The 20,494-nt window shown below is 33.2% G+C and overlaps 1 protein-coding gene across 1 annotated transcript in view; it reads left to right on the top strand.

Annotated features, from left to right (window-relative positions):
* SAMSN1 (SAM domain, SH3 domain and nuclear localization signals 1) overlaps nucleotides 1–20,494 on the top strand; it is a 47,793-nt gene that overhangs the window by 8,417 nt on the left and 18,882 nt on the right. The window contains exons 2-4 of the mRNA XM_088793838.1: nucleotides 12,672–12,743; nucleotides 15,529–15,678; nucleotides 19,532–19,658. Coding sequence (XP_088649964.1) covers nucleotides 12,672–12,743; nucleotides 15,529–15,678; nucleotides 19,532–19,658 — 349 coding nt within the window. The remainder of the gene's footprint in view (nucleotides 1–12,671; nucleotides 12,744–15,528; nucleotides 15,679–19,531; nucleotides 19,659–20,494) is intronic.

Here is a 20,494-nt window from a genome sequence, read left to right as displayed (position 1 = left end):
TCATACCTGGCTGGACTCTCACTCCCTCAAGAAAACCTCCACCATTTCGCCCGAGGCAGTGCTTTAGACGGCATTCTGATGGAGTAGTGGGACATGAGTTTGAGGTCCTATTTTGATATGTCCTCACAATGGGAGGTTGAAGGTTTTATTAAACTTCTCTAGAGGTTTGGTGTGCTTCTCTGAAGAAGGGGATTTGTGAAAACATGTCACGTAGGACTGATGGGAGAATTAAGTTAATTACACATGAAAACTCCCTAGCACATAGTGCATGTTTGATTAATAATCTCCCCCTCCTTTCTATACTCATAGTGCTTGCTCCACACCTCCATTCTGTCTCTTACCATAGTTCATCCTAATGTGTCCTTCCAGCTAGAGTCACCATCAAGAATGGGATGTATCTTATTCATATTTGTATCCCAGCAATTTTTGTTGGGGAAAGAGGGGAACTGAACTCTGACTTTCAGATTCCATGTGCTTTCTATTCCACTTTGGTAACCATCAAAAACATTTGTAATATGGAACGTAGTCGTGATTTCTCAATATATGTACAATTAAGTGTGGAATGACGAATGGGTAATATTAATCATCTAAAGAAGTAATCTACTTCAAAACATTTTTTAAATGGGTCATTGATAAAGATCTGAACAACACCCACATAAAACAAAGTAACCATCCTTAGAATCAGAATGAATGAAACAAAATAATCATCAAAAATTGTAATGCAATCTGTCCAAAGGGGGAAAAAAGTATTTGCAAAGGGTGTTGCTTTTCAGGGAGCTTAAAACGAAGTGGGAGAATGGAAATTTGCCACTGTGTTGTGTTGGTAGAACAATCTGGATTAGCTGAAGCAGATATTTCTTTCGGCTCAGACTTGCTCACTTAGGTGAGATGTGTACTTTGGGCTATTGTAACTTCTTGTCTACAGCCTTTACTGTCACCTAATTCACTTTCCTATGACTCTACTATACTAAACAAACAAACTCCCCACAATGATTTTGTGTCCCAGGTAGTGTTTCTTCCAGGAGAGACAATTCTTGGCTTAGTCAACAAGAATATATATTCTTCTTGGCAGTTGAATTTCTCATACCTAATCAATGCTTGGTATTACCATTTTTGGTATCTTATTAGTTTATGAGTCAGTCCTCTCTAAGTTTATTTATTTCTGTGAGCTGGAAAAGTAAAGATGGAAAAATCATTTCTATACTTGTCAAAATGAGGGCCTGATACTGGACATGGAGACCTGGCCAAGGAATTGGGTTGCTAGAAGGACTGGCCGAGTTGCCAACTGGCCCCACCTTTTCTCTATATACATACAATAAAGACAACTATAATAAACCTTCTTTGCTATGTTTTTCATAATTTTATTAATTTAAAGTCCTGGGATATGTATCAAGGCAAATATACCTTGTATCAATTCTATTTTACAATTCATAGTGCTATGACAGTCTGGATATTTAGTTCAATTTTTTTCTGAATATTTCACATGGTAATAGCTATGCAACTTTCATTTTTTAATTAAGTAAAAGTAATAAATAAATAAGTCAATATATAAATTTTGTAGTGCTTATGAGTATATACCGGGGGTGCCAAAAAATTGCATGCACATGACTTGCATTCATCTTTTGTTATCGGTATACACTGAGTATTACAATTTTAATACAGTTTTTTCCTTTCTTAAAACGTGTATACATTTTTTTAGCACCCTCTGTATTCTTTATATTGTTAGTTATTATACAGCCACCATCATCTTTTGTAAATTAGGCTATCTACAAATTTCAAATGACTTTAAGTTTATGAATATATCACTATAATTATTTATCCATTTTAAAGCAGCAAGTATCAACGAAACAAATGTTTATCATTTTAAAAATAAAATTATTTCAAATACCGGGGATGCCAAAACAATGTATATGCATGACTTGTATTCATCTTTTGTTATCAGTACATATTGAGTATTACAATTTTAATACAGTTTTTTTTTTCCTTTCTTAAAATGTGTATACATTTTTTTGGCACCCTCTGTATAAATGTTCTGCAATTATTGGACATTATCTTGTTGGTTTAGGAATGATCATAAACTGAGTTCATTTCTACCACTACTATCACATTTCAACACCACTATTAATCCCACAATAGACTGAAATACTCATATAGCCAAATCCAAATTAACTGAAAGAGAAATAGGTGTAATAGACAATGACGAAGTTAGAGAACCCAAACAATTCTTCCAAATACCCTAGCATGAACTCACTACAATTTTTTCCACCTATTCTTTCCCTGTTTGGGATTACATACCATGTATTTATCCCACATAAACATGTCTTTCTGTTCTTACTAAGAAAAAAATGTTTAAATTCCTAAGCATAGTGGCAGCAGGTCCTGCCTGAGATGGGAATGTTTATAAGCTTTATGATATTAACTGCAGCACTCAACCTCAGGTGGCATAAAGCATGCAAAAAAGAACTTTCTGTCAGTTTTATTATTTCTAAAAAGGTTCCCCTTGAAGCAGAAGAGTGACCTTGCTCTGCTGAGCTGACATATGCCACTGGATTAATGGTCGAGCTCTGCTGGAAGGAAGCTCACAGAAACATTACAACTCCAGAAGCTGGGCTGGCGGTGACCATTAATCAGGGAAACCAAAATCATGCATCAAACACACTCATTTAAAAGTAGTAAAAATGACTTAAAAAAAACTTTTTGAGAATTAGCTTATTGTTTGTCATTACTTTTGTTCAAGGAGATTACTGCACGACTAAAATGTCCTTTGGGAGACCTTTAGAAAGGTTATTATGTACCCACGGGCCAAGTGAGTATGGAGGACATTTAACACTGATGGAGGTAACTAGCAAGGAGTTTCTGTTCCAGAGAATTTGATGGGGAAGCTTATTAAATGGATTCTATTTTTCATACTTAATTTTTACTCCTTTATTTCACCATGATTTCAAAGCAGTGGTTACTATGGATGTTTGCCTCTTTGTGATGATTTCATTTTAAGACCAGAGTAAATGGATTAAGTGGTAGAAACATTTGACTGGTAAACTTGTTAGGAGATTTTTCAGGAAACTAAATTTGAATCAACACATTCAACTATTAAATATGTTAAAAAGTATCTTAACATGCTTAAAAGTACTGTACATTCTTCCACCATGTGTTAGCGAATGAAACATTTTTAAGACTTTTTCTCCCTTGGATTACTAAAAAGGAAATAAGGCCTAACATCCTGAAAGAAAATGTTCCGTTTTATTTAGCGGATGATAAGTTCCTCTTGCTTTTTAAAAATCTTTTTAACGATAAAATTGAAGACCTTCTCTTTTATATTTTTAATAGTTTGTCTTTTAGATTAATGACACTATACATAATACATATGATATCATTTCATTATTAGGTAGAAAAAAATAGTAGAATCAGGCCTTTATTAAGAAAACCAGAATATTTGATACTTAAGATTGTGGTCAATGTAGTAAGGCCTATTGCTATTAGTACTTCAAAGTTATTTTTCTCCGTAAAGCACTGTTGTCTTCTTTTACCATGATATTCAATATTATCTTCTTTTGTTAGCCATATCCTATAGAGGAGAATTATTTATAAAGAATTATTTATTTGTTTTTGAAGTTTAGTCATAGGATTAAAATATTTGATAATATTGTGACCACAGTGAAGAACTATTTGATATTTGGTTATAAGTAAAAAAAAAAAAAAAAATCAAATATGCACACAATAAAGAGTTAATTTTCTAAATTTATAGGAGGATAATACATATTTCTTGTAACTGGAAATGTGAATCATTCATCTTGGTTGTTGAATTCTCTCTGTCAAGGTACCTAGAAAACAGAATTAGTAATGGAAATTTGCTCAGGGAAATAACTTATCTTAGGGTAGGGGTGGTAAACATAGGAAATATGTTACCCGTAATCTCTCATTCCTCTGCTCACTATCTTCCCTAAAACACACACGATCTTCTGTAGCTATGGTAGACCTGTGTTAAGCATGAACTCGTTGAGCATGAAAATGGCTTTAGAACCCTTTTCAACACAGCTGTTCATGAAGTTCTTAACAAACTATCCACACTGGTGCAAGGATTGAAAACTTCTTGGTTTCCAGAGATAGACCATCCAGACAATGGAAACTCCTAGTGAAGTATTCTTGTACCCAATACACAACACTTATCTAGTGCCCAAAATGATTATGATCACTCGAGATAATGTTTCTTTCTCTCCCTTGAAGAGTTCACGAGATAATTATATTAGATACGTTTCTGTAATCTAGTGCTCCTTTTAATATACAATGCATAGTAAATCGCCTTTATTGTTACTTTACCACCATTTTAGCAATTATGATCTTTGGATTTGGTGATTTCTAAAGAGTTTCTTAGTCAATAACTACATAATCTCTTAGAGTAAATAATTTTTTAAGATAGTTAAGCAGATTCAAATTGTATTGATTGAAATTAATTTCACTTCCAAAATCTGTGATCATTTTAAGGGGACTTTCTTAAGATTGACTATAAATTATGTAGATATAGACACATGAACACAAAATGTCTCTCATGTACTAAGACATGAGTAAAAATTAGTATTTGTAAAATGGGTGAATATAAATTTCCAAGTTGACATCTATTATATATTATTATGTATGTATGACTTACATTCTATGGATGCAATGTCAATCATGAGCTACAGTAATAAATCATGCAAAGGTACAATTGAGACTTTTAAGTATTTGAGTCTTTTACTCATAAAACTTGTTTTTTTGTTACATTAAATGGGCCGATATGAATAACCACTTTTACGGGTTATGGATCATTCTGCATTGATTTTTTTAAAATTCTAGTTTCTTTCCTTTGAGGCAGTTTCAATTTGCAGAAAACATCTCTAGTAGCACATCAAGGTTGGAAAGCAAAGCTTTAGCATGGAAATTTTGACACAACTTTAAAACATATAGTGGAGTCAGAATCTGCACTTCCTTTAGATATTTTGCAGCTGGTAGAAAAGATACTGACCCAGGCAGATCAAATAGACTAACTTTTGTTCTAAGAGTGCAGATGTACATTGAAAATATTCAGAGTATTGATATACAGAAGGTGCCCAAAAATGTATACACATTTTAAGAAAGGAAAAAACTGTATTAAAATTGTAATACTCAATATATACCGAAAACAAAAGATGAATACAAGTTATGTTTGACTTCTGCAATTACGAGAGGTGCTCAAAGTGGTTACCATTCATGTCCAGACACTTCTGATTACAACGAACTACTGCTTGAGCAGCGTTGACCTAAATGTTAACATCTCTTAAAATGTGTATACATTTGTTTGGCACCCTCGGTATATTTGAGCATTGGGTTGCCTTTACCCAAGGTTAAATGTTAGTGTTAAAGACCATGTTTCACAGCTCTGGTTGTCTTTTAGCCTTCAGCCCCTCTGATGCCCTATGCAACCGTCTTCCATTGGCACTTCATGAGAGTATGATTATTTAACACTGAGGCAAAACTAACAGATTATTTTAAGTGAGTTAAATTTGTTTCACACTCTTCAAAACATCTCTGCAGTTGAGTTAGTTAGAACAATTAAATCCCCAAATGTCTTTGGACATTATTGAAATTTAACATATTATTATTCTGGAATATTCATACAAGTGCATAATGAAACAAAATTCCGATCTTCTAGAGCTTAGTACTAACCAACACTCTATATTCAGTACTGAGATGATGTGAGAACTAATTGGCAGAGTGTGTGTAATTTTTAATTTGCCAGTATATTTCAAAATACTGCGGATGTCTGACTCACATATGCAAATTTTGTCTTTGAAATAGACTGTGAAACTTTTCTACCAGTGTCTTGCTCAAATATTAAGTCATGCTGGAGATAAGATTTTACTTGAGTGCTGGAGATAAGATTTTACTTGAGCACCCCCAAAGTTGGTAGGTAGTTAAGCAATGAAAATAAGGGTCAAGTTCTTTTGGTCAAAAGGTTGATTTACACTTCCAGAAAGAAACTTCCTAATTCTTCTTCACGTTGCTAAATTTAGGCTGGCCATTGTTCAAAGAAGCTTATTCAGTTCCATCCTTTCTATCAAGCTAATTTTCCACAGTTTCCATCCTGCTCACATAGCAAATTTCTTTGAAAACAGAAGAAAGGATCAAAACCTTGGAATAGAATGGCGCAATTGAGAGTACATCAGGGTGGAGAATTATAAAAAAAACGATTTTTTTTTTTCAAGTTCTGGGTCCTATACGTTTTCTCATTGAGAAGGACTAGATGATTTCTAAGAACCCAACCAGCTTTATATCATGAAATGACATTCTGTAATAACTAGAATTACTACAAAACTGCAGAAGAAATGTGACTAACAAAAAATGAATCCTCTAAAGTTCTTTAAATTATACATTGCATTGTGTAGAGATACACACATACACAAACACACAAATGTGCTCAAACAGCCCCAAATGATACTTGTTCAATCCTACTTTTGTGGAACCAAGTAGACTATGTAGAAGAATGTAATCTTCACAATGTAATCTCAGTCTCTCAAAAGACACTCCAATAACATACATTTTTATCACAAAGTTAGTTGTACTCGAATAAATTTAGAAAGTAATACTTTCTTTTCTCCTTAAATATGTCTATACTTTTAAAAGAACATGACCTAAGCAACACTAATGATATTTTTACAGATTAATTCTTTAGAAACTTATGCTACCATCAGCTCGTTTATTTATTTACTTGTTTACTTACTTACTTATGGAGGGGCACCTGGATTAACATAAAAAAACAAACTTTTTTTAGAGCAGTTTTAGGTTCACAGCAAAAGGAAGGTATAGAGTTTTCCCATATATCCCCCAGTCCCCACACATTATTGACTCTGTACATTATTTTCTAGCTTTATATAAGTACATTTATGTTTTTCTAAACTAACATTTCATTATGAATATATTCAAGGATATGTAAAAAGTAGAGTGAAGTGCAATCTACACCATATATCCATCACCCAGTTAATCATTAAATAATGGCCAGTAATGTATCCTCTTTACGCCCACACACTTGCTGCCCCTCACTAGAGTATTTTGAATTTTAAATAAAAAATAACAATACTTCTTTAACTTCTTCAAATAGCTAGTTATTTTTTAAAAATTGCTTCATAGTCTTCTGGATGTTTTTGTTATAGTGGTTTATTTGATTTATATCTAAACAAGATTCATGGACTGTATTCGATTGACACAACTCTTCAAGGTTCTTAATTTATACTTTACTTTTCATCTTCTTTTTCTTTCTATTGATGAGTTTAAAATATCAGATTATTAGAACTTCAGGTCCTGTGGGTTTTCTCGTTGTCTAGATTTTTATGACAGATGGAACCCTCTTGGTGTGAGTGAACATGCTCCTCTGTCTTTGTATTTTATCTGCTAGTGAAATACAAAAGCTTGGTGTGATTGACTTTTTTTTTAAAGACTATTTTATTGGTGGTACTAGGTGCTTCCATTATGAAGCATATATTCCAATTCCCTCTTTTTGTGATTTTAGTAGCTATTGCTAATCATTTCCTAGATCCATTATTTCATTAGGGGTTTACAAAATGGTAATTTGTAATTTCATCATTCTTAAATGATTACCTAGAAAAAAAATACATACATATATGATGTCTAACAATTAAGTTCACCAACTTGCCATGATGCACTTACGAAGGTATGACAATTAAGTTCGAGAACTCATCTTAGAAAAAGTGCTACATACCTCATTGCTGAATATCAATACAGTCACCTTCCAAGTACTTCCCTTGGGAAGCTATGCACCTATGCCAGTGCCTAGTCCACCCTTCAAAGCAATTTTGGAACTCTTTTTCTGGAATGACCATCAGACCTGTCATCGTCGTTTTACTCTTGATGTCCTGAATGTCATCAAAATGTCTTCCTTTCAATATTTCCTTTAATTTCGGGTAAAGAAACAAGTCATTGGGGGCCAAGTCAGGAGAGTAGGGAGGGTGTTCCAATACAGTTATTTGCATACTGGCTAAAATCTCCCTTACAGACAGTGCTGTGTGAGCTGGTGCATTGTCATGATGGAAGAGTCATGAATTGTTGGCAAAAAGTTCAGGTCGTCTAATTTTTTCACACAGCCTTTTCAGCACTTCCAAATAATAAGCTTGGTTAACTGTTTATCCAATTGGTACAAATTCATAATGAATAATCCCTCTGATATAAAAAAAAGGTTAGCAACATCGCTGCAATAAGTTCACGAACTTAATTGTCAGACCTCATACATTGGCAGCAACAGGTCCGTAAGTTTTCATAACCTTGGTATATCAGCCTCATAGCTGTGTTTGCGTTGACGTGCAGCAATGTCTTGCTGAGTGGCATTCATTATTGTTGTTGTATGTTTTTTTTGTGCCATCACAAGAATGTCTAAGCTTGAATTAGAGCAATGAACATACATTAAATTTCTCGTTAAACTTGGCAAGAGTGAAAGTGAAATCAGGGACATGTTAATCCAAGTTTATGGGGATAATGCTATGAAGAAAACGGCAGGATACAAATGGATTAAACAGTTTTCTGAGGGGAGAGCACATCTCTGATGAAGAGAGGTCAGGTTGGCCAGTAACGAACGGAACTTACAAAAACATTGCAAATATTTGTCAAATTGTGCGTCAAAATCGTTGGCTGCCTATGAGAAGCATAGCAGACCAAGAAAACATTGATAGAGAAACAGTTAGGAAAATCTTAACTGATAATATTGGCATGAGAAATGTGTGTGCAAAAAATGGTCCTGAAGAAGCTCTTGCATCACGACAATGCACCAGCTCACAAGGCACTGTCTGTGAGGCATTTTTTAGCCAGTAAACAAATAACTGTATTGGAACATACTCCCTACTCACCTGATCTGAACCCCAATGACTTCTTTCTTTACCCAAAGACAAAGGAAATATTAAAAGGAAGACATTTTGATGACATTCAGAACATCAAGGGTAATACAACGACAGGTTGGCCATTCCAGAAAAGAAGTTCCAAAATTGCTTTGAAGGGTGGACTAGGAATTGGTGTGCATAGCTTCCCAAGGGGAGTGCTTCAAAGGTGACTATAGTGATATTCAGCAACGAGGTATAGGTATATAGAACTTTTTCTAGGATGAACTCACAAACTTAATTGTCAGACCTCCATATGTATGTATAGAGAGAAGATTTTCCTCATTAAGTATGTAGTGACTCTAAAATATATTTCATACAAGAAGAACAGATTAAATATTTAAGTATTTCCCTTTACTTGCCAATTCTAACAATATAACTGTAACATTTCAAAGACAACTACTGAATTTTCTTTTTAGCGTCATTATAGACTCATGGAATTTGATATAATAGATGTATTTTAATATAATTCAGTTATTATTTTCATTGATAATAAAATTATCCTAAGTTTGGATAAAATCTACTGCAGTGAGAATGTTTTCAATATGGCCCCTGTATTGTTTTGACATGGCCCCAGTAGACTTTGAAAGTCTACTTGCTTTATGGTAGGACAAGATGAGAATTCTGAGAATTCTGACTGAGAATCTTGACTCCAAATGTTATTGACATTGTTACTTATTTTCATTGTCCCTCAACATATGTATTTATATATACCAATGTTATTAATGACAATATGATTACTGAAAGTAGGTTAAATTTTAATTTGTCATTGCTTTTTGTCCTTTGGACAGTCAAATTACTGTTTTTTAAATTCACTTAAAATAATTCCTCTCTCTAAGCCACCACTTCAATATGGAATTAAATTCATTTGTTTCATTTTTATCTGGAATCTTTGGGGGTTGTTTTATTTTAAAATAATTTTTTTTTAATAAATATGTAAAATATAATATGTGAATGGTCTTAAAGTCAAATCTACAAAACAAGGTATATTCAGAGAAGTCTATTTTCTGTCCTGTCCCTTTTATACTTTATTTTGCCCCATTTCTCTAAGAAGGAAAATACATATTTGCCTGTATTAAACCACACTCATGTATTTCCACCCCTAGAAAAATGGTATCCTACTATGTACATTTTTCTCCACTTAGCTTTTTTCACTTACACTGTATCCTGGCAATCATTCCATAGCAGTATAAAGAGATGTATTTCAATTTCTTACAATGACTTACATTTCCATTGCTTTGCTATATATTAGTCAATTCAGTTCCTTCTTGATAAACATTGAGATTTACAGCTTTTTGATAATATAAAAGCTTTACAATTAATGTGAATGTGCAAGTCAATTTGTATCTCTGGTGCAGATGTCTAGAAATGGAATTGCTGGGTCAAAGGGGAAATACAAAGGTAATTTTTCTAGTTTTGCCAAAGTACTCTTCATAGGTGTGCCATTTTTCAAGCATATCTAGTTGGACAACAAAAGACTACATAGATTTATATAGAGTCTAGTTAGGACTGAATATAATCTAATATCAACAGAAACAAAAACATTATCTAAAATATGAATTGCACTTTTATTTAAGTTACTCTTATTTTGATAGCTATTTGTATAATAGCTCTATCTTGATGGGAGTTTCTATCACAAGATAACATTTGCTAAATCTAATCCATTACAATTATGCAATGCAAAATTATCAATATTCAAATACATTCTCATTTATAAAAGACTATTTTTTATGAAGCCAACTCACTTCCACATGATTCATCTTTTTACTCAAAACTTAACAGTAGAAATTATAAATTTATTCATTGTCTATACCTCATAGTAGACATTAGCCCTTTTTCATCATAAGCCGTAACCTATACATAATGAAACCATCTCAGAACATCACTAACTTTTAGACTAGTGAGTAATGAAATTTTTAAAATGTCATTTAAATACGTAGATTTGCCTCTTAAGGGTGTCTTAGCATGGATTGATATACTCCTCTGGCTTATAGCTGTTGAGTGATTCATAATGAGATGAATGACAAAACCAAAGTAACAGTCCTGAAGACTTAAACCAATATTCCTAAACCTGCTTCTCTTTATTGATATAATGAGGAGAAATTAGTTTTAAAATGTGGTGACTATTTATTACTTAATGGGAGAAGATAGTGTAGAGAAATGCTGAAGCGAACCCATCCTGTGCCCTCCTGGGCAACACAACCCATTATCCAGTGGTGGAAATCATGCTGTAACCGTCATTAATATTTAATAGGCGGGACAAAAGCCGGATGTAGGCTACAAGATTGCCCTAGGGGTAGGCTCCCACTGGCCCTAAGAAAGTTTCAGGTATATAAAAGAGTAACATTTTCCTGTGTGCAGAAAGTTTATCAGCAGAGTAAGAATACATTCAATTCCCTTTTGTGATCTCTGGGCGATGATGGCCTGGTGGAAATGCCTACTAGGCAAGTTGAAGTAATTAATGCGTTGGAAGTCATTCTAGGTTAGTAAGCTCTGCATGAGAAAACGTGGTATTTTCCAGTGTGGTTCTTAGTTTCAGTCCTTTTCTTTCTCTCCTCTTGCCACAACCTGAAGGGCTTGTTCAGCAGGGGTGGCAAGTCAGCAAAAGGCGTTAATTGTGTCTAACACAGCTATCATCCTTGGGGTGATATTCTGTATCACATTGTCTGTCAAGCTAACCCCTGTCACAGTCAGGATCTTTCTATTTCCACTCATTTAAAAGGGAAACAAGGAGTTTTAAAGATAGCTGGTGGGGGAGAGACAAGTGTCAAGAGTGCTTGTAAGGACTAAGAGCCTTTGAAGGTCACTTGAAATAAAGTGGGCCGTGACTTCTAAAAGGACAATACAAGGTTTTGTAGATTACTGACTCCCATTATTAACTTTTCTAATTACCAGGTTATTTTTCAGTACCACCAGTTCATTTTGAAAATACAAGCTTGAAAGGAGATAAAGTTCTTAAGATAGAACATATTTTGGGGAATTATGGGTACTAAAAGACAATATCAGATACCCACCTTCCCAAAAAAGATATAAAATTAAATAGATAGTGAGGAAATATCAATTTTTTGACTTAATGACTAAAGAATTGAGTTGCATACGAATAAAAAATTTAGCTTTGTAGTACAAAAAGTAACCAAGGGAACAAGTCTATTAACATGCTGAGCTTTTTCTCAAAAACCAGTGAATGAAATTGACCCAGAGGTCTCATTGCAATTCCACGTTAAATGTGGAAAAATTCACTGTTATTCCAAAACTTAGACTGTGCATGCCTAAATGCTGTTTTCACATTAATAGAGCTATTCTGACATCAAGTAGAGAATTTCAAATTATCTAGAGTCAACAGTGGAAAATACAACTGTGTTCCTTTTTTTTTTTACAAATATGATCTTTATGAGGCATAATGTTGGATCTACTAAGATGCTTTTTGTTTGTTTGTTTTGTTGTTGTTTATTTGTTGGTTGGTGGGTTATTAATACATGCCGTTCCTAAGAGCAAAAGTAATACTGTAAAATAAAAATTTAATAGATTTTCTCCAAGGTGTTTAACACTATAACATAAAATGCATGAAGATATTTTATCTACTGTAAATATTACAATGTTAATAATAGTTACACCTTCCAGTGCCGTTAGCTCTTGCAGCGAACTTTTTAAATCCTGTACTTGCAAGACTGATGCTTATTGAACCATAATCGAATGTATTTCACACTTATATATTTTATCAATGAGAGTCACAAGTCCTAAATTTCCTTCCCTTTTCCTTCCTTTCCTATTTTATAGCGCAGCAGCAGCCTTGGCAATTTTGATCGTTTTCGGACTAATTCCACCTCAAAATCAGATAATCCAACTGAGGTTAGTATTTACTGTGTTTTTAAGAATAATATGCAAACATATTATGAAAAATTATGAAAAAGCCAATATCACTTTTGCAAAGTATAGTAAAAAATAAATATATTTAGAAATCATAGCCTTACACATATTTCTATAATACATGAACAAATAATTATTTAGTACTTAGTACTATAGTGGATATAAAAAGCTATCTAAAAAGCCTAACAGATGTTTGGAAAGTGAGAACATGAAATTAAGGAGAGAATAACTACTTAACATAACTCAAACAATCCCAAATTTTCTGAGCATTTTCACCATAAAACAATATAGTATACGTTAAAATTTATTTAAGTTGTAATTGCTTTGATTTAGAAATGATTAAATAGCTTAATAGTAAATTTGTTAAGGAAAGCATATAGCTACTTAATTGTACTCTCACACTTCTACTGTCTGCATTGAAATGTCACATGGTGACCATTCCATACACATTTGCAAACCATGAACACTTTAAAGGTACTTTAAGAAAAGCTTCCCCACATGTGACACATTTGTTTTAGAGCAACAGGTTTTAGATTTCATGCACTTTTTAATTATTCATTCCAGTTAGTGTATTTTTTCTTTTATAAAGAATTTTTCCCTTTATTAGATCTAATTTATCAAAATACTTTTCAGATTCCTATATGCATCTATCTATAATACATTAAAATATGTTAATTTCAATAATGGATACTCTAGACAAAATAAATGGAAATAAAATGACATCTATTATTACTTTATAAATGTCTCCATTAATACATATATGTGTGTGTGCGCATAATATATCCCCTTTTATACATATATACTATACATATTCTCTTTTATCCATATATATATATATATATATATATATATATGCATATGGATAAACTTGTATATAGCTATATGGTCTATCATCATTTACATAATTGTATATAAAATGTAATATATGTATATAAATGGTGAGAAGATAGATCTACACAATTTTATTTTCAGTTAACATACTGTGTAAACTTTTACTTTCCATAATCATATGTAGATATATTCTATTGTTATTAAGTTTATAATTCGAGAATTAACCTATGAAAGTTTCTCAGGATCATTCAAGTTCATTGATTAGTAATAGTAGTAATAGTGGCTTAGTCATTTGTGAAAGTTTAGTAAACCTGGTAAAGTAGTTTGTACATTTTTCAGTAATCCAGCATCATTCATTTAACAAATATTTACTGAACATGTATTTTATGACATGATTTCCATTAGACATTCAGAAAGTACTATTTTAATAACAGATGAAAATCCTTACTTTATGAAGCCTGGAGTCTAGGAAGAGACAGATTAAAACAACAATAAAATAAATAAAAATCTAAATAAAATTGTGATTCAGGCTATGAAAGAAAACCACATAGAAAAAAATGTTAAAATTAAAAATATGTTGAGATAGTTTCTTTGAAGCTTCTGTAAAGAATTCTAGAAACATCTAAAATTAAAAATATTTATCATACTTTTTTTGAAGTTAAGGCAATGGTAAATTAATGCAAGTAGTGATGAAATAATACACTTTCTTATTTATTTTAGCGTTTAATTTTATATGAAGATAAAGTTTAAATAGAGAAAAGAGAAGAAAAGTCTAACTCTAAAATTTTAAAGTGTTTCCAAGTTATATTTTATTCAAGGTTTTTGAATTAAACAAAGAATCTTTGCCTTTATAACCTTGAATGTAGAAATTAATTAAGTGCAATGAGGGCTTAAATTGGCTGTCCATTCATATTTATCATAGACAATTTGGGGTAAGATGTGAAGCAAAACATAATATTGATTAATAATGATGTTAATTATGTGGTAAAACCTTCATATTAAAATATTCAAGTTCACTAAAGAGAAGTTTCCCATTATTTTTTATATGCAGGGAATGACTGGATGCCCACCTATTCAGAATGGTGGGCAGCGCTAGACTAGATGACCTTCAAAGGTCCTTTCTTGAAACCTGAGATATTAAAGAGACATGTAACCCAAATATGTTCTCCAACAACAACAAAAAAAATCATTCCAATGTTGTTCATGAGAAGTTTTGCTTATTCAAAATATATTGAGGGTCAGTTATGTGCCAGCAAATAGTCTAACCACTCAGAATAAATAAAACAGATAAAATATCTAATTTCACAGAGCATACATCATATAGGGATATGCAGGTTGTAATCAAATGAACGAACACATGTTATCAGGTAATGTTAAGTGTTTAGGAGAAGAATAAATCAGGTAAACATGCAGGGAGTATAGACATGCGTGCTTATTTTAAAGAGGGTGATCGATCAGAAAATTTCTCTCCTATTACTTGGCATGTGATTAGAAACCTGGATGGAGGAAAGAATATATTTGTGGATATCCAGGGGAAGCCAATGGCAAAAGCAAGTACAAACTTTGATGGGAACATAAAGAGAAACAGCAAGGGGACTAGTATGGCAATACTTAATTACAATTGTTTTCAAACTTTAGCATGTATCAGAATCACTAGAAGAGTTTGTTAAAACACAAACTCTCCCCAAATGATGCTGAGGCTGCTGGTCTTGGGACCATATTTTGAGAAACACTGCCACAGTGAGCAAGGGAAATGTGAGAAGTAGCGAGGGGTGAGGTGGTGAATATATTATATTTCATATACTCCATATAACGTAATGTACAGCACATTATAAAATATATTAATTATATCATATTTTGTTATGTTGTAGAGCAATGTTCAGATTAATGTTTTTATTGCTTTATTTTACTGTCTTTTGTAAACAATTCTAACTAGATATATCAGGGGGAACCCATAAATGAAAGCAGAGAACAAGATAAAACTTCACATCATGGAGGAAGTTTAGGTAAAAAAATGAGAGCTATTTCCTGGACAATGAAGAAAAAAGTGGGTAAACAGTACATCAAAGCCCTTTCTGAAGAAAAGGTAAGTGTACTCGTTAATCACTTGTATTTTTCTATTAAATTTTTCTTAAAATATTTAACTAGTTCTTCTTGACATAGACATACTTGTGCTTTATGAAGGACTTTGACATCTATTTCTCCCTCAATGACTGTGCCCAGAAATTGGGTGCAAAAAAATACTGTTGCTCCCATTTTAATAGAGGAAACAGGTTTAAAAAGATCGCACATGTAGTATGCGAAGAACATAAGTCATTTACGTTCTAGAAAACATCAGTACCTCATTCCTTTCTCCTGCCAAATAATATTCCATTTTATAGATAAGGCACATTTTATTTATTTTTTCATCAGTTAATGGGCATTTGGGTTGTTTCCACATTTTGGCTATTATAAATAAAGCTGCTATGAATATTTGTGTGCAAGTTTTTGTGTGAAAATATTTTTTTCATTTCTCTTAGGTATATGGTAACTATATATATATAATATACATATATAACTATATATATAACTTATATATAACTTAGGTATATGGAAACTGAAAAACTGTTTCCCAAACAGTTAAGAAACTGAAAAACTGTTAAAGAAACTGAAAAACTGTTTCCCAAAGCAGTTGCATCATTTTACATTCCCACTAGCAATATCCGAGGCTCTCAATTTCTTCACATGCTTGTCAACACTTATTGTCTGTGTTTTTGATGGTAGCCATCTTAATGGGTGTGAAGTGGTATCTCAATGTGCTTTTGATTTGTACTTCCCTGATGACTAATGATATTGAGAATCTTTTTGTGAGCTTATTAGTTATTTGTATATCTTCTTTGTAGAAATGTTTATTCAAATCTTTTGCCCACTTTTTAATTGGGTTATTTGTCTTTTCATTGTTGACTTTTAAGCATTTTTAAAATACATTCTGGGTACAAGTCCTTTATTAGATATATCATTTGCAATATGATATATTTTCTCCCATTCTCCCATTTTATTTTCACTTTCTTATGGTATCATTTGCAGTGTTTACAAGTGTTTATAATTTTGATGTACTGCAATTTATCTATTTTTTTCTTTTGTCACTGTGATTTTAGTATTGTATCTAAGAAACCATTGCTTAACCTAAAATTTAAAATATTTACCCCTATGTTTTTTTCTAAGAGTTTTATAGTTGTAGATCTTAAATTTTGGTGTATGATCATTCATTTTTCTATATGGTATGTGGTAGGAATCTAATTTCATTCTTTTGAATGTGAGCACCTAGTTGTCCCAACATTTTGTTGAAAAGACAATTCTTTCTCCATTGTATTGTGTCGGCACCCTTATTGAAAATCAATTGATCATTAATATATGGACCATAAATATATTGGTTTCTATAGGTATTTTTCTGGCTTCCCATCTTTTTCATAGTTTCACTTATTGGCTCTGCTTTCTACACTATCCTTCTAAATATTGAGTCTTCCTAAGGCTTGTTCCTGGATGTTCTACTCAATGTACTCTCTTCCATCCAGTCTCATGACTTTGTTTTTCCCAATCATATCTCTAGCTATGACCTCTTTACTTACCTATTGTACTTACACAACCAATTGTTTATTTAATGCCATCACTCAAATGTACACATCTATCTGAAACCTAATGTATGCAAAACTAAATTATTGATTCTCTATGCTATACAAGAAAGAAAAAAGAAAAAAATAGTTTCTGCTCAGTGTTCCCTGTACCAATAGACAACACTGTCATGACTGTAGGTGAGGGGAAAGACAGATAGATAGACAGATAGATTAACATTAGGAAGGAAGGGAGAAAGCCTGAGAATTATTCAAAATTCCTTCTTTCTCTCACTTATCACACCAATTCATCAGCATATCCTTTTGGTTCTAACGCCAAAGTATATCTAAAACTCCTAATTTCTCCATGTAAACTATTCGTGCTTTAGAGTAAGTAATCAACCTGCCTTGCCTCAATTACCATAATAACTCCCTAATTAGTTTCCCTTCTCCCAATTTTTCTTCCATACTCTACATGAAAGCCAGAAAGATTCCTGAGAAGTGGAATTCAGAACACATCACTCATTAAACACATTAAAATTGTATAATACCTGCACAGGGCATCCTTTACTATGGCGTGTTCATTCCAGTCTTCTGGAAAGCAGACCCCAAGAAAGGAAAAGACACACCAAAGATTTGGCGAGGTAAATGTCTGTGAAGGATAAAGAAGAGAAAGAAGAACTAGGCAGGGAAAGCCTGATCCTTGTAAAAGAAGAGTAAGAAAGAAAGAGAATTGGTTAGTCTCAGACTTCAACACTGTTCTGAGAAAGCTTTGGCCAGGTTGATGGAGAGTCCTTGAACAACAGTTTTCCATTAGAGGAGCCCCACATCCCACCAGAATGGACTCAACCAGTATCCCTACTGTTTCAGTCATTGACAGAGAGCATAGCTTCCACGCAAACAGTGGTGGATCCAGAGAGGTAGTAGCTGGGGCTGTCAGTAAAGCAGGGTCCCTCAGAAGGAGATCTGGCCACCACGTGTGGTCCATAAAGCTCTTGGTGATCTGGCCCCAGTCTACTTCTCTCAGTTCATATGCTAACACTCTCCTTTCCCTCAGCTCCAGTGACATTGTCCTTGTTGTTTTCCCCTGCATAACCCAAGCTTATTCTGAGTTTAGTTATTTTGATCTTGCTGTTCCTTTTGCCTGGAAAATTGTCTCCAAATCTTCACATAAGTTATTTCTTCTGATCATTCAGGTAAAGAATTCAAAGGATATATTATTACCTTATAGCAGAGGTTGCTGAGGTCTACTCCATCTAAATTAGCCAATTGTCCCCAACCCTAATCCAGGTAGCTAATCCGCTCACATCAGCCAGTTTTATTTCCTGCATATAATTTATTATTCTCTGAAATTGTCTTGCTTATTTTGTTTGCACACACCTCCCCAAATACTACCTATGTACACACACACACACACACACACACACACACACACTCACACAATCTAACACAATAAATGGTACCTCTAACCCTGATATCGTTTACCATGGTATACCTAGTTCCCAAAATAGTGTGATGTAATTAAAAGGTGTTCTATGACTGAACAAATGAATAAAGGAATAGATAAAAACATGGAGTCAAACTGAATGTATATCAAATGTATGCTCTGAAGTGTTATCAGTGTTTAGAAATGTTAAAAAATGAGAAATATTGAATTACATTTTGATGAGTATTAAGAAATTCATAGTTTTTGTCCAAACTATCTAAATGTGGAAAACATTTTAGATGTTTTCAAGCAGATGTAATTTGTTTTGAAATTGTCTGTCTTTCTAATTTTATGCAAGATTTGCTTTTCACTTGACTAGGTGGCAAGCGTGGTATGAGATTTGTAAAGCTTCTTAGATAAGCTTTGCTTTAGAATTGCAAAGTGTGCATGTTTTATTCATATCTAGTGATCTGGTGGGGTGCAAATAACTGACATGAAACAACTATGTAGAGTTTAAACTTCTACTATCAGATCTCAAAGGATTAGTAATGGTGGTAAATAGATGATAAAGAGAAAATAAAGAAATAAAAGTGCCTTAGCAGATAAAGCATAGATCTCAGTAAATCTAACATTTCTGTAACCAGTCTTGATAACGATATTCATCCTAATTTACAAAATGAACTGTTATAATTTCAGTTGAATTCCATAATGTGGAATGTTTCATCTAAAGGATTTTTCCAAGTATACTTAAAATGTTTTGTTAGAAATTGAACTAAAGATTAATGACTATCGTATTTTATGTTGATGTATTCCTTAAGTATTTTATTGCTAGACTATGTCTGCTTGGTTAAATCAATGCATACAGCAAACATCTCCATGGAAATCAGTTTTCTGACCTCAATCTCTCATATGTTTTTCTGAAGAATGACGAAGATGGAGAGGATTCCCTCCCATGTCGGAACAGTGACCCCGTGATTGGGGCCCACACAGAAATGTCCCTCAAAGCCAGTGACTCCATGGATAGTCTCTACAGTGCACAGAGCTCATCAAGTAAGGCTATAGGATAAGGAACAAGATCCTAGATGGAAGGTCTCGGTTAAATCAGTTCAAAATAACAGACTTGCTTCTCTGGGACTTGTTTGTCAAATTAGCAACAAGGTTCCAGCTACCTGATAAGAGAAATAGTGTTGAATCTAAAGAGTTGTTATTGTTTAAAATAATATATTAGGTAGAATTCTATATTATTTTGAAACTTTCAACACTGTGGTCAGCAGGGCTCTTGGGGACATGCCTCAAAAAGGTCATGTTGGGGAATTAAATCTGCATCCCTAAAATAAAAATACATGCTGGGGAGAACTAGCATTATCCTGAGTCAACAACTGTAAAATGACTTAAAGTTTCAGATAAATAAAATCCCGTTCTCTGCCTCTTCTTTCCTTCCTCCCTTCTTTTTCTTCCTTCTTTCCTCCCTCCCTCCCTCCCTCCCTCCCTCCCTCCCTCTCCTCCTCTCTCTCTCTCTCTCTCTCTCTCTCTCTCTCTCTCTCTCTCCCTCTCTCTCTCTCTCTCCCTCTCTCATTTTTTCCATCATTTCCTTTCCTTTTTTTCCTTTACTATTCTGAAAAAAAGCAGGACTTTTACATCAATTCTGGCGTTACTTTTTAGGTTTCTATGCAGCATTAGCGCTTAAAGACAGAAGTAATATGTAAACATTAAATAGTAGGAATATCACTAATTAGTTGACAAAAAGGAATCCGTACATATTCAACAAGGATTTTCTAAAAACATTGGTATTTTCTAAAAAGGATATCACTCAGGATTCAGTCACACATCCTGCTATGATATTTGGATGAAACTACTAATGTTGCAGGGTGCCCTATATGTACACT

Source organism: Rhinolophus sinicus, chromosome 17 (assembly GCF_057876585.1).
Source record: "Rhinolophus sinicus isolate RSI-liver-muscle chromosome 17, RSI-T2T, whole genome shotgun sequence".
Lineage (NCBI taxonomy): Eukaryota > Metazoa > Chordata > Mammalia > Chiroptera > Rhinolophidae > Rhinolophus > Rhinolophus sinicus.
Note: the sequence above shows the minus strand (reverse complement) of the source record. Positions and strands in the feature narration are given on the sequence as shown.